We start from the raw sequence: 14,150 nt of genomic DNA on the forward strand, positions 1-14,150 counted from the left end.
TATGGCTGGGCAATATATCAATATTATATTGATATCATGATATGAGACTACATCGCCTTGGATTTTGGATGTCGCAATACTGTGATGACATAAGTGTTGCCTTTTCATGGCTTTAATCACTTAAGCACTTATTTTATACTTTTTTTAATTCAGAAGTCTTTAAAAAAATAGTGTAACAGTCACATCGCAATGCATTGTGAACTTGTAGATCTATTATTCTTGCAAAATAAAAAAAATAAAAATATGGTATACATTTTTACAAAAATACTGTGATACTTGATTTTGTCCATTAATCCCAGCCCGAATCTATATCTACTGTATCTTAAAAATAAACTTTGTAAAAGCTGTCCACAAAGCTACCTTTCTTCATGGTGTTGGCTTATGATATGTACAGATCCTTATGTGAGCTGATTTTTAAAGAAGCTCAGCATCTAGGCTCCCTAAGGTGGCGTTGTATGCATGTTATGTTTCTTTTCCTGGATAAAATATTCAAATCCTACACTCCCCCTTTGTTAGGTCTAAAACTATGTATTTTGTGGACAATATTGATATATATGTCTAAATTTTGACTATAAAACTTGACCATCTATGACAAAGCAACAACACCTCCAGCGACGCCGGTCAGAGCCGAGGTCAACGTGTTGTTTGAGACATTTGGACGCTGTTTGTCCAAGATAAACTGTCACACCATCAGCTTGCCATCTTCTCTCTCAACCTACGAGCGAGGCTCCTAATGGTCAGATGTCATCGTCAGAGCTGATAACAACTTCATTTGTGTATAACTATTGTGATCATTGACTGTTTAGTCAGAGAGATATTTTTACTGTACGGTGCCTCGTGTATTGATTCTTTCTCTTAATACAATGTCAACTTTTTAATTTGAGAACCGGCCTGTGTCTGTCTTTGATTTCATCTTATCCTTTTTACACTGGGTTTTCAGCTGTTTAACTACAAATAGTTTTAATTAACATAGAGCAGGATTTACAACCCTTATCATCTCCCCTATCAGCTCTATCAACCTTATATATATTTTGTGCTCTCATGTAGTATACATGTATATTTGTATACTATTGTTGTTTGTGGGGCTTTTTTGTGTGTGTAAATTGTCTTACTGATTTTCTCTGAATATGAATTTTCTTACATGTTTATTTGTATTTTTGTTTTATTATTTGTTCAGTTAAAAGTAAAAACTCAATTAAAGTTTTGATCACAAAAAGTGAAAAAACTATTTTAAATTCACACCTCAACAAAGTTTACAAAGGCTCCCGACTCACACCAGGTACATTAACATGCATATCAATTGTCCATTGTGTGACCTGTAGTGTAGGTGTTAAGCTACGTGCGCGTCACGTCATTAATTAAAATACAGTGCAAGCACATCCCAAATGAGCATAGCAACACTGCCCTTAGCGGAGTACACCTGACAGTACTGGTTTTAAATGATGATCACAAAACATTTTTCACCTTATTCTGGTCGTTATCCTCTGGTACTTTAGTGGAGGTGTTGTGTGTTGAGATCAGCTGGTCTTCATTTTCCTGGTTAGGTCTCTCCTCTGCGGACACTGAGGTCGTCTCATCTGATGGATGAATTCATGTAACAAATGACAAAATATAAACACACTAGCTGCTGATGGCTTTGCCTTGAATGCTGACATCCAAGGAATAGAAGTAACCATTTTGTGTTTAAACATCACAGGTCATGACGGAGAGATGTCCTATCAACAAACGATGTATGCCAATAAACAACATAGTAAATGCTCCACACTGCAAATAATATAATTTGTTTTAATTAACTTAAACTTTTATCAATTTGTAAGAGAAGGTGTACCTTCCTATACAGTGTGTGTGTGTGTGTGTGTGTGTGTGTGTGTGTGTGTGTGTGTGTGTGTGTGTGTGTGTGTGTGTGTGTGCGTGTGTGCGTGTGTGTGTGTGTGTGTGTGTGGTTAATCTCTGTGCAGTGCGACACATGCGTGCGAGAGAGAGAATAAGTATAATGCTCAACAAAGTATATAAAACATAAAACACAATCTAAATATAAAATGCAGCCGAGTATCAGGTAAAATAAATGTGAGGAGAAAAGCAAAAAAACACCGGTCCTTGGTTCTGGTGACTGATATTATCCTTCTAATGCGTGAGGAGACCGTGTTTTTTCAATTACGTTTTTGTGAAAATGTAATTGAAAATGAAAACAATTACAATAATAATATTTAAAAATGTATGAAAAAAGTAATTGAAAAAACACGGTCTCCTCACGCATTAGAAGGGCAATAGCCTATCAGTCACCAGAACTAAGGATTGGGGTTTTCAATGAATATAACATGGTTAAAAAAAAAAGTTACATGGGAAGGTGGCGTGTCTGATAAAATGAATATCAAATATCTAAATAGTAAATACTGAATCAAGCAACTTGAGTGACCATCATTCAGCCTAGCCCTAGAATGCCTGTGATCTTACATACAGTACATTTCATTTATTCCAGATACACAGCCATAGATCGGTCCTATCCGCCCCCGGTTAGCAGACTGATCTGGGCGGCACCCAATAATTAATTCCTAAGACTTCGAGTCAGATATTGTCCTCTAGTTTCATATCCATTTGAAAGTTCTGCCAGAAAACGTGTGTTTAGGAAAATATCTCCACTTTTCCACGAGCTTCACACGGACGACTTTCTGTCCGGGCGAGGGGCCCAAAAGAGTGCTTCCTTTGGGAAGCAGAAATGTTTGGGGCACACAATTGGCAGGTGGTGTGATTAATTACCCCGGCCCGCACCAATCGAAACGCGCCTGTCAATTGTGTGCCCCATAGGTTTGTGCTCCCCAAACATCGACTGTTCAGGTCCGGCCTCGTCGCTGGCAGAGAATGTCGTCCGTGTGAATCTCGTGGAAAAGTGGAGATATTTTACTAAACACACGTTTTCTGCCAGAACTTTCAAATGGATATGAAACTAGAGGACAATATCTGACTCCAAGTCTTAATTATTATTTATTGGGTGAGTACACACGCAGCGCGGAGCACTTTTATGCAGCCCAGACCAACCAGGCGCGGATAGGACCGGACCGATCTATAGCTGTGTATTTGGAATAAATGAAATGTATGTAAGATCACAGACATTCTAGGGCATATTCATTTAGGCAACTTTTGGTTGCCTTACCTTTTGACTGTTGAGTCTTCTTGGCCAGTAAAGTAGATAACTTAAATCCACATTTAAAGCAGAAGTTATGTGATGGGTCAACTTTGCACCCACATTCAGGGCAAAACATCTTGATGAACCTGTTTGAAATTACATGCACAACCTTTAAACCAAAGCATACTGTACAGTGATCTTCAGGTGTAGCTAATCAGCTGTCCTGTGAATCTGTAACCAGCACTTACAATTATTTCAGTAGGCTAACATAGCCTGTGGTGTAAAAAATACTCATTTTTTTACTTAAGTAAAAGTATCAATACTGCAATGTAGAAATACTCTGTTACAAGTAAAAGTCCGGAATTAAACATTTACTTGAGTAAAAGTACAAAAGTATTGGTATCAAAATGTACTTAAAGTACCAAAAGTAAAAGTACTTGTTACGCAGAATGTCCCATTTCCTAAGTTTTCAAATGTAAAATTATTTTGAAAATAGCAGATCTACAAGCTCACTGTAGATCGGCTATTTTCAAATAGCCAAAATATATATAGGGCTGAAGTGGTTAATATATGTTTTGTAATAATAATCAAAATCTACAAAAGTAACTAGTAACTAAAGTTTTCAAATAATTGTAGTGGAGTAAAAGTATAATAATTTCATGAGGTATGAGGTAGTTCAGGACAGACACGCTGTTGAGGCCGTGCTCGGACGGACACGCTGTTGAGGCCGTGCTCGGACGGACACGCTGTTGAGACCGTGCTTGGACAGACACGCTGTTGAGGCCGTGCTCGGACGGACAAACACACACAGTCAAATGTGGGAGTGGTTGGCACCACTCAAAAAAATCTCCTCAATGGCCACTCCAGGGCTCCGTAGCTTTCTTATTTTTTGAGTCATAAATTGTTTTAATGTAGGCCTACTGCTTGGCTTCAATCTCAAATACAATGAAAGAGGGTTTGGAATGACTAAATTTGGATTTATGTATATGAAATTTAGCTAGAATTATGATCAAATTAATTATGAATACCAAATTTTTCTTATTATTGTATTTTATTGCAAAATAGAGTATGTTTTGCACCCTGTCCGTCCGTCCGTGTGTCCGTCCTTCTGTCTGCGAGCAGCTAATCTCCGGCACCGTTGGCCCGACCACAGCGAAACTGTGCACACACACACACACCCTGGATGCCAATTCAGAACCTCTGTCCCGAATTTCTCAGATCAGCCTGTCATAGCGCCACCAGGAGGGCGATTTTTGCAAAACACATTTTTTGATATTACTCCTACATATTTTGTCAAAAAATCACGCAAATCGGTACACAGTATTCTATAGTCATGTGTCCCATTTGCCATTTTCCATCCTGATTGGCTATGATTGGCCTCCAAAGTTTGCAGGATTGGTTCATTTTGAACAAAATGCCTTAAATTATGAACACAGCTTGCAATTTTGGTGACATTTTGCACGCACATTACCACTAGGCCGAGGACAAAATGGCACTTGAAAATGTTCAAATCAGCCTCATGGTGGCGCTATAACAGGCCGATGAGCATTTTTAACTACAACTCCACCAATCTGCGTGAAACTTTGCACGCACACTCCCTAGAGGCCAAGGAAAAACATCTGCCCTGCATTTTTCCCATCTGCTTTTTATAGCGCCACCAGGAGGCCGACTTTTGTGAAACACGTTTTTGGATATCACTCCTTCAGATTCTGTCCAAAAATCATGCAGATCGGTACACAGTATCTCTATAGTCATGTGATCCTGACGGATCTGTCCGATATTTCATATTCCATCCTAATTGGCTAACATTGACTTCCAAAGTCTGCAGGATTGGTCCGTTTTGAACAAAATGCCTCAAATCATGAACGCAGCGTGCAATTTCCGTGAAATTTTGCGTGCACATTCCCACTAGGCTGAGGAATAAATTCCCGCCTTTTCACATTGGCCTGTTATATAACATGACACTGACAAAACTTGTTAGTGTCGGTACAATTCCAAAAGAAAAATCTAAGTTTCCTTGAGTTGTGTAGGCTCCTATTGCGTGTTCGTCTAAATCAGGGGTGGGCAGCATTGATTTCCAGAGGGCCATACTGACCATAGACATATAAAGGTAGACGCCTCCTTTGGCTCTGAGGCGTCTGTACCACGGGCGCGCTTCCGCTTCCGGGGGGCAAGCTGGAAACTTCCGCGTGCGTCACAGAAGGGGGTGTTCAGTAGGCCAATCAGAGGCAGGTGGGGGCGGGACAACTAGATTCTGGCAAGTCCTGGAAAAGACGTGCTGTGATTGGCCAGTAGTCAACGCGCTGTGATTGGCCAGTGCCTGTGCCCCCCCGGAAATATGGCGGCCACCATACGAAACAGGTCGCTCCAACGAATTGCAGAGACCAATGAGGTATCTGGGTTTCTATATCTATGATACTGACTTTGTGAGTGAAGGGCCACACATTAGTACACATTTGAACACATAGTGCTGAATTATGTTAAAACTGCATGAATTTGGTAGACATGCCAGACTACTTTACAAGACGGTACCTGCTTTCACAACAACAATTTTCAGTTACAAAATGTTGTTCCTGAAAAGGTTCAGTTAATTTTTTATTTATTTTTTACAGCTGTACTGTACTGTATCACTCTGATGTACTCTGGCCTTACAATAAAAAAGATTAGGCTACTTGCATAAAACAATCCACGTCAATGCCGTATCAAATTTTAAATGAGCCTATAAATTGATACAGTATCTTATCTGATATGCACCACTCCAAAGGTCACTGATAAAACACATTGCATTATGTTAAAAGTATGGACTCAAGTTTCACTGTTACATAAAACATTTTGAGTACATACGAATGGAGGAATGCAGGTATAGTACTCAAATGGTAAATATGAATTACTATTAAATGGAGTCAAGTAAAATAACAAAATCTCAAAACCATTAACATGGCAGCCTTTTAGAATGTAGATTATGGGGGGGGGGGGTCATTTAGTTTTTCTTTAAGGACTTGGCGGGCCGAATTGAGACGGTCAAGGAGCCTGGTCGTATGTTGACCATGTGTAGTCTAAATCTAACGGCAGAAAACTGGGCACTTGATAGAACTCGGTGGATTGTTCAATCTGACACAGCGACTTCATGATCCGCATTTATTTGGGCCCCAAATATACTGTATAGAGCCAATTTAAGTAGCTTCTCAAACCCTGGCTGTAGCCTGTCTCTTGGTCAAATATTAGGCCTACTCAAGTGAAAGTTGTTCTTACTGTCACATTTGTAGGCCTACTTGAGTTAAAGTAGGCTACTGGAGTAGGCCTAGGCTACTTGCTTTATAAAATATGCTTTAAAAATATTCAAAAGGACAAATTACAAAGTAGCCTACCATTTCTTTATTATTTCAATGCATTGCTGTACTGACATTTTGACATTTCCCCAAAAATTCAAAGATATTCCAGATATTCTGAAATCACAAGGCTAATAAACATGTGATCTGTGAATGGTTACATTTTATGAATTGAAGACACTGCTGGCATAACTCTATCATTGGTTCCCTATCATCACAGTGAATGGTTTTCAGTTTTGTTTTGTTGCTTTGGTTTCAGTTCAGTCAAAAATTCAACTAAATTCCTCTGGAATTCCCCTGGAATTCTCCTATCATTTCCCCAATGGAGGCTAAAATAAAGTGAATTCCGTTTTAAGTTTAGATAGAGAACATTAGATCCATAACTTTTCAACACGACCTGTGTTTCCAAGCAGCCTAACAGGGTTTAGAAAGAAAGTGAGATGACCTTTTCCTTTGGGCATTTTATTTTATTGAAATGTCTACAATTATAGGTAGGCCTACTGTAGGTCAATGCAGTAAATTGTATTATTTTCCAGGTTCCATATCTGGTTTAACTCTAAAGAGATTTTTCAAAGGATCTCCATGTGAAGTAGGCCTATATAGACCTCCAAGCAGCCAGAAGTGTCCACTTTTCATTATAATTTCTTATGATTATACATTATGAATGATACATAACTTAGCATTCTCCCCTAACTGGGGATTATCCATTCATCATTCTTTCTCTGTCAATATCAAAGTCAAAGTGGACTGTCACTGTGACTATAAATTTATGATAGTCAGACGGTGTTATAACTTTTAGTAAATATGTTACTTCAGGCAACTCTGCTTTATTACATAACACAATAGTTGTTTTGTGAGTCGTGACATGTGATTAGCTCTAAAAGCTGAGCCACTAGGGCACCCTGAGTCATCTCCTACTGTCACAGCAGTGGCCCTGAACCCAGATCTGCAGGTCAGCCAGAAGCCACGCTTTTATGGGGTGAAAACATAGAGTTAAAAATAGGGTGAAAACCAGCCAAAACGTGGTCATCCATTGCTTGTGCATGGAGCACAGCCTTCCAGTCCAGTGGTACAAAGCCTCTCATTACAACATGGCACCACAGAAAGAGGGCAAGTGTTAACCGGACAGAGGGAAAGACCCCCAACAGGGCTGCATCGATCACCCTGCAAAATGAAATGTGGACATAGAGAACAGTGGGGTGTATTTCTGTAAAACACATGCGGACCAGGAACTGAGCTACAAGCTTTCAGTGAGTAGCTTGGAAGAAAGGGCTCAGCAATGTTATTGTAAACGTGCAACATTACTCAACAAAGATTTCATTTGGGTTGTTGGTGAATTATCAATGTATGTCACACATACACCTCTCTCTCTCTCTCTCTCTCTCTCTCTCTCTCTCTCTCTCTCTCTCTCTCTCTCTCTCTCTCTCTCTCTCTCTCTCTCTCTCTCTCTCTCTCTATATACAGGAAAGGTGGGCACTAGGGAAATCTGGGCACCATCTTTTTGGGAAGACTGGGCACTAGGGAAGAGTGGGCACCGGGAAAACTGTGCACCAGGAAGAGTGGGCACTAGGGAAATGTGGGCAACCGTATTTGAGGCAAAAGAGGCGTGTCCCGTACGGGACATAGTTTGTCCAGGACTCCCGGGTAAAGGGGGGAGAAAAAAAAATCTAAATCTGTTTGCTCGCAATGCAGTGTGTCTGCCTGCGTGCCTGTGTGTTTGTGTGCTGTATCCGAAGGGCGCTAGGACCCTGCCGCTCGTGTGTGTGTGTGTGTGTGTGTGTGTGTGTGTGTGTGTGTGTGTGTGTGTGTGTGTGTGTGTGTGTGTGTGTGTGTGTGTGTGTGTGTGTGTGTGTGTGTGTGTGTGTGCGCGCGTGTGAGATTTCCTCATTGACGTGTGAGGAGAAATGTGTGCCGTGTGGGGGTCATCATCCCTATGTTCCCCGGGTTCTATGTTCCCCCACTAAGGTTAGGGTTAGGGTTAGGGTGGAAGAGAGAGCCCCGGCCCTTTTAAAATACTTTGTTCTTAAAAACAAACAGTGGGAAGAAAACTGTGTTAAGTCCATGAGTGGAGATGTGTCAGAGCCTTTGTGTCTGTAGCACCATGTTAGTACTCCCTGCAACACTCTGGACCAGATAGAGCTACAGCTGTATGTCAGAGGGAGGTTTCATAACATGCTGGCACAGACATGCTCAAGCGGGCAAAACAAAATAAGGTGCATCTAACATTGCTCTACCGAAAATAAGTTGCTGCATTTGAGGTTACGTTAATATATCATACTAGCTTATATAGTTAGTTAGACACGGACGGGGCTGCAACAGCATGGACTGCACTAACAAGCTGAACAGTGCAATGTTTAATTATTCAAATACTGCAAAGAAAATCCAATGCTGAGATGATAACAGCCCCAACATTGTAAGTAAATGCACCCCCTGTGTGTGTGTGTGTGTGTGTGTGTGTGTGTGTGTGTGTGTGTGTGTGTGTGTGTGTGTGTGTGTGCGTGTGTGCGAATTTGGTAGACAGTAGCTTACTACAATAAGGTACTTGTCTTCACAACAATAATTTTCAGTTTTTATTTTTACAGCTGTACTGTACTGTATCACTCTGGTGTACTCTGGCCTTACAATAAAAAGATTGCATAAAACAATCCACGTCAATGCCGTATCAACTTTTAAATGAGCCTATAAATTTAGACAGTATCTTATCTAATCTGATATGCACCACTCCATAGGTCACTGATCAAACACATTGCAATATGTTATAAATATGAACTCAAGGTTGACTGTTTCACTGTTACATAATAAACATAAAACATTTGAGTACATGCGGATCATGGAGGAATGCAAGTAGGTATAGTACTCAAATGACTTACTTACTTAGGCTCCCAGTGGAGCATAGGCCATCTACGACTCTTCTCCATCCAACACGGCTTTGGGCTGTCCTTTCTGCCTCCCCCCAGCTGGTTCCTTGTCTCTTGAGCTCCGCCTCAGTGTCCCGCCTCCAGGTGTTCTTAGGCCGCCCTCTCTTCCGCTTCCCCTGGGGATTCCAAGTCAGGGTCTGGCGTGTAGTGCTGGTTGTCGGCCTATCCACCCCCACTTTCGTCTCAGGATCTGCTTCTCTACAGGTTCCTGTCTTCCTCTCAGCCATAGTTCCTCATTCTTAATTTTGTTTGGCCACCTGATCCCAAAGATGCGTTTCAGACAGCTGTTTATAAAAGTCTGTATCTTCTGCAATGTTCTTTTCTTCATTCTCCACGTCTCTGAACCGTAGAGAAGGACGGATTTTACATTTGAGTTGAAGAGCCGCACTTTGGTTGTCATGGCAATGTCCTTGGAGGACCAGATGTTCTTCAGAATGATGAAGGCTCCTCTGGCTTTGCCTACTCTGGCTGAGTAGGCAAATAGTACTCAAATAGTAAATATTAATTACTATTAGTTGGAGTCGAGTTCAATCTTTTTTTCTCAAAACCATTAACATATGGCAGCCTTTTAGAATGTAATTTTTTTTTTTTTTTTGGGGGGGGGGCATTTAGTTTTTCTTTGAGGACTTGGCGGGCCGGATTAAGATGGTCAAAGGGCCGGGTCCGGCCCCCGGGCCGTATGTTGCCCATGTCTGACATAGACTATGGCTTACGTTAAACTCCAAACCGACATGAGCCCGGAAAATTGATATGTCCGAAATAAAGACAGACCCACATGCTACAATGTTTTACAGCCACTATTGTGCATCATGTGCAGTTAAATTTACCAAACAATTTAAGATAGCCAAAAGCCATGTGGTGTATTAATTGACACAATTACTGGTAGTGTCTGTTGATATTTATAAGTATTTCCGTCCATTATGAACCAAGCCTCTGTGTCCCGAACTACTCTAGATCACTGGTTCACAAACCATTTACCAATAAAGGCATTTTTGTGTCTCCTCGGAACGAAAACTAGTGAAAGTAGCCGATCTACAAGCTCACAAAACGTTGCTATCTGAAAAGTTGTGAGATTGTAGATCGGCTATTTTCACAATGAAGTTTGTCATACATTGCAAAAACATACTCTCTCCAAGAAGCATTTCATGTTACCTTTAACAGTTGCACATGTATTAATTGAGAGAGAGAGACATGGAAACATAATAGATTGAAGAGAGAGAGAGATGGAAGCAGAATGGATTGATTGGACATCTCAACCTATTGCCATTAACAGGACTCGAACCCTCAACCTTCGGATTGACATGCTGCAACACTACCTATAGTGCTATAGCTTTGACCAGGCTGAGGTTGTCTGTTGAAGATAAAACTGAACCAGTGAAAGCAGCCGATCTACAAGCTCAGAAACACGTTGCTATCTGAAAGGTTTTGAGATTGTAGATCGGCTATTTTCAGAATGAAGTATGTCATACATTGCAAAAACAAACCTTCTCAGATAAGCATTTCATGTTATCTTTATCAATTGCATATGTATTCATTAATACAGTCTTGTTGTTTGCAATGCACTTTAAATGAAGTCTCCACCAAGTGAGGCTTGAACCGGCAACCTTGATGTTATGAAACATGCACTTAAGCGGGAAGCCATTAGACCAACAGACCTGATCCAGTGAAAACGGAGGTCAGACAGATGATACCATTTCACGCAAATAACTGAAAAATCCTGGGTTTAAGTGTTTTTCAAACTGCTCAAAATTGCGGACAATCTAAGGGCGGAGAGAGAGACATGGAAACGGAATAGATTGAAGAGAGAGAGACATGGAAACAATAGATTGAAGAGAGAGAAAGATGGAAGCAGAATGGATTGATTGGACGTGTCAACCTATTGCCATTAACAGGAATCGAACCCTCAACTTTTGGATTGACAGGCTGCAACACTACCTATAGTGCTATAGCTTTGACCATGCTGAGGTTGTCTGTTGAAGATAAAACTGAACCAGTGAAAGCAGCCGATCTACAAGCTCAGAAACACGTTGCTATCTGAAAAGTTTTGAGATTGTAGATCGGCTATTTTCAGAATGAAGCATTTCATACATTGCAAAAACAGACCTTCTCAGATAAGCATTTCATGTTATCTTTATCAATTGCATATGTATTCATTAATACAGTCTTGTTGTTTGCAATACACTTTAAATGAAGTCTCCACCAAGTGAGGCTTGAACCGGCAACCTTGATGTTGTGAAACATTCACTTAAGCGGGAAGCCATTGGACCAACAGACCTGATACAGTGAAAACGGAGGTCAGACAGATGATACCATTTCACGCAAATAACTGAAAAATCCTGGGTTTAAGTGTTTTTCAAACTGCTCAAAATTGCGGACAATCTAAGGGCGGAGAGAGAGACATGGAAACGGAATAGATTGAAGAGAGAGAGACATGGAAACAATAGATTGAAGAGAGAGAAGGATGGAAGCAGAATGGATTGATTGGACGTGTCAATCTATTGCCATTAACAGGAATCGAACCCTCGACCTTCGGATTGACGGGCTGCAACATTACCTATAGTGCTATAGCTTTGTCCGGGCTGAGGTTGTCTGTTGAAGATAAAAGTGAACCAGTGAAAGCAGCCGATCTACAAGCTCAGAAACACGTTGCTATCTGAAAAGTTTTGAGATTGTAGATCGGCTATTTTCAGAATGAAGTATGTCATACATTGCAAAGACATACCCTCTCAAATAAGTATTTCAGGTTACGTTTAACAATTGCACATGTATTAATTGACACAATCACGTTGTGTGCAATGCAACTTTAATGAAGTCCACATCAAGTGGGGCTTGAACTGGTAACCTTCAGGTTGTGAGGCACACGTTTAAGGGAGAAGCCATTGGACCGACAGACAAGAACCTGTGAAAAAGGAGATCACACAGATGATACAGTTTCACGCAAATAGCTGAAAAATCCTGGGTTTAAGTGTTTTTCAAACTGCTCAAAATTGCGGACAATCTAAGGGCGGAGCTTACTGGTCAACGTGATACATGTGTTCCTCATGAGTCAAGGCACATGTGTAAGCAGGTTTAATGGCTGTCGGCCAAACGAGGCATGACTTTTGCCTGTTTAAAGTTTGCACTTTAAAAAAATCGCTATAGCGCCCCCCTTTGACCAATTGGAGTAAGATTGGTTTCAGTAATATTTGGAATGACCCTCAACATTAACGCAAAGTTTCAAAGAAATGTGAGTCTGCATGTATGTGTTAGGGGCAGATGAATAATAATTGTCATAAAACTGCAATATTCATTGGCTCATTAAAGCTTCATTTTTTCACTTATGGAAAAATCTTGCTGCTTGTTTGTCGGCATAGGTCCAAAGTTCATGTGTAAAACGTTTCGTGCAGATTACTCAAAAATCCCAGGAGGAGATAGGTTTTAACTGTTTTTCATATAATTCAAAATGGTGGGAGATCTAAAGGTCAGAGGTCAAAAGTCAGAGGTTAAAGTTGTTCATCATGAGTAGACGCATGTGTGTATTGAAGTTTTATGGCTGTAGGTCAAACAGGGCATGAGTTGTACCTGTTCAAAGTTGGCATTTTCAATTGAGTGCTATAGCGCCACCTTTTGACGAAAGATTGTGAGATTTATTTCTTGATAGTTTTTCATGACCATCTACCATATGGCAGAGTTTCGTAAAAAGCGACAGCACGGTTCAGCCATAACTGCGAAAAGTGGCAGAAGAAACAGAATAAAGGGAATACTAAAACAGGTCCAGAGCTGAGCTCTGGCCCCGTAATTCCTTCCCCCTGTCTGAGTGTGGGAGGGCCGAGGTGTTAAGTCACCGGCTTACATCCCTTTGATTCACTATAGGTTCTAAACCTGGGGTCTGGGGACCGCCACAGGGTCCAAATGGACACTACGGGGGTCTGTAAACTCAAGAGAGTGTAAAATGTCCCCGCCGAGGCTGAGTTCTTGCTATGTGGGGTCTGTATGGTTCCATTTGGTGTACTGTATCACTCTGGTGTTCTCTGTACAAGGTTACAATGAAAAGATTACTTACATAAAACAATCCACGTCAATGCCGTATCAACTTTTAAATGAGCCTATAAATGTATACAGTATCTTATCTTATTATCTTATTTGATATGCGCAACTCCATAGGTCAGTGATAAAACACATTAGATTACATAACATGCATTATATTATAAATATGGACTCAAGGCACGAGGCAGACTGTTTCACTGTTACATTATAAACATAAAACACTTACATACGGATGGAGGAATGCAGGTATAGTACTCAAATGGTAAATATTCATTACTATTAATTGGAGTTGAGTTAAATGAATTGTCTCAAAACCTATGGCAGCCTTTTAAAATGTAGATTTTGTGTGTGTGTGTGTGTGGGGGGGGGGGGTCATTTGATTATTTAGTTTAGGACTTCGCGGGCCGGATTGAGGTGCTCAAAGGGCCGGGTCCGGCCCCCGCGCCGCATGTTGCCCATGTGTGCATCCTGCTACCATAATTGGCGGCCACACTCATGGAGTGTACACGAGTGTATGGGGCGTGTATGGGGCGACTCTCCAAGCAGACACATGGCCCAACTAACTCCACATTTCCCCCCAAAATTCCTCAATATTCTGCCTGTAACACCAGCTGCTTCCCATACCGTTACTGTACTTGCAGGATGTACAATTAATATGAAACGCATTATGCCCCAATACTTATGCAAATCACTTCGCCTGCTCGCAATTTACTTCCGGATGGTTCTTTTCGCCTGCTCGCAATTTACTTCCGG

The 14,150-nt window shown here is 40.9% G+C and overlaps 1 protein-coding gene across 1 annotated transcript in view; it reads right to left on the reverse strand.

Moving 5' to 3' along the window:
• The window catches only part of LOC308103837 (E3 ubiquitin-protein ligase rnf213-alpha-like), a gene marked incomplete at its 5' end in the record, with an annotated part of 58,103 nt that extends 48,505 nt beyond the window's left edge, over window positions 1–9,598 (reverse strand). Inside the window, 2 exon segments of the mRNA XM_080454016.1 lie at window positions 1,465–1,577; window positions 9,328–9,598. Coding sequence (XP_080310142.1) covers window positions 1,465–1,577; window positions 9,328–9,598 — 384 coding nt within the window.
• Window positions 9,599–14,150: the final 4,552 nt, after the last annotated feature.

The sequence above is a fragment of the Gymnoscopelus braueri genome (assembly GCF_963280865.1).
Source record: "Gymnoscopelus braueri genome assembly, chromosome: 16".
Classification (NCBI taxonomy): Eukaryota; Metazoa; Chordata; class Actinopteri; order Myctophiformes; family Myctophidae; genus Gymnoscopelus; species Gymnoscopelus braueri.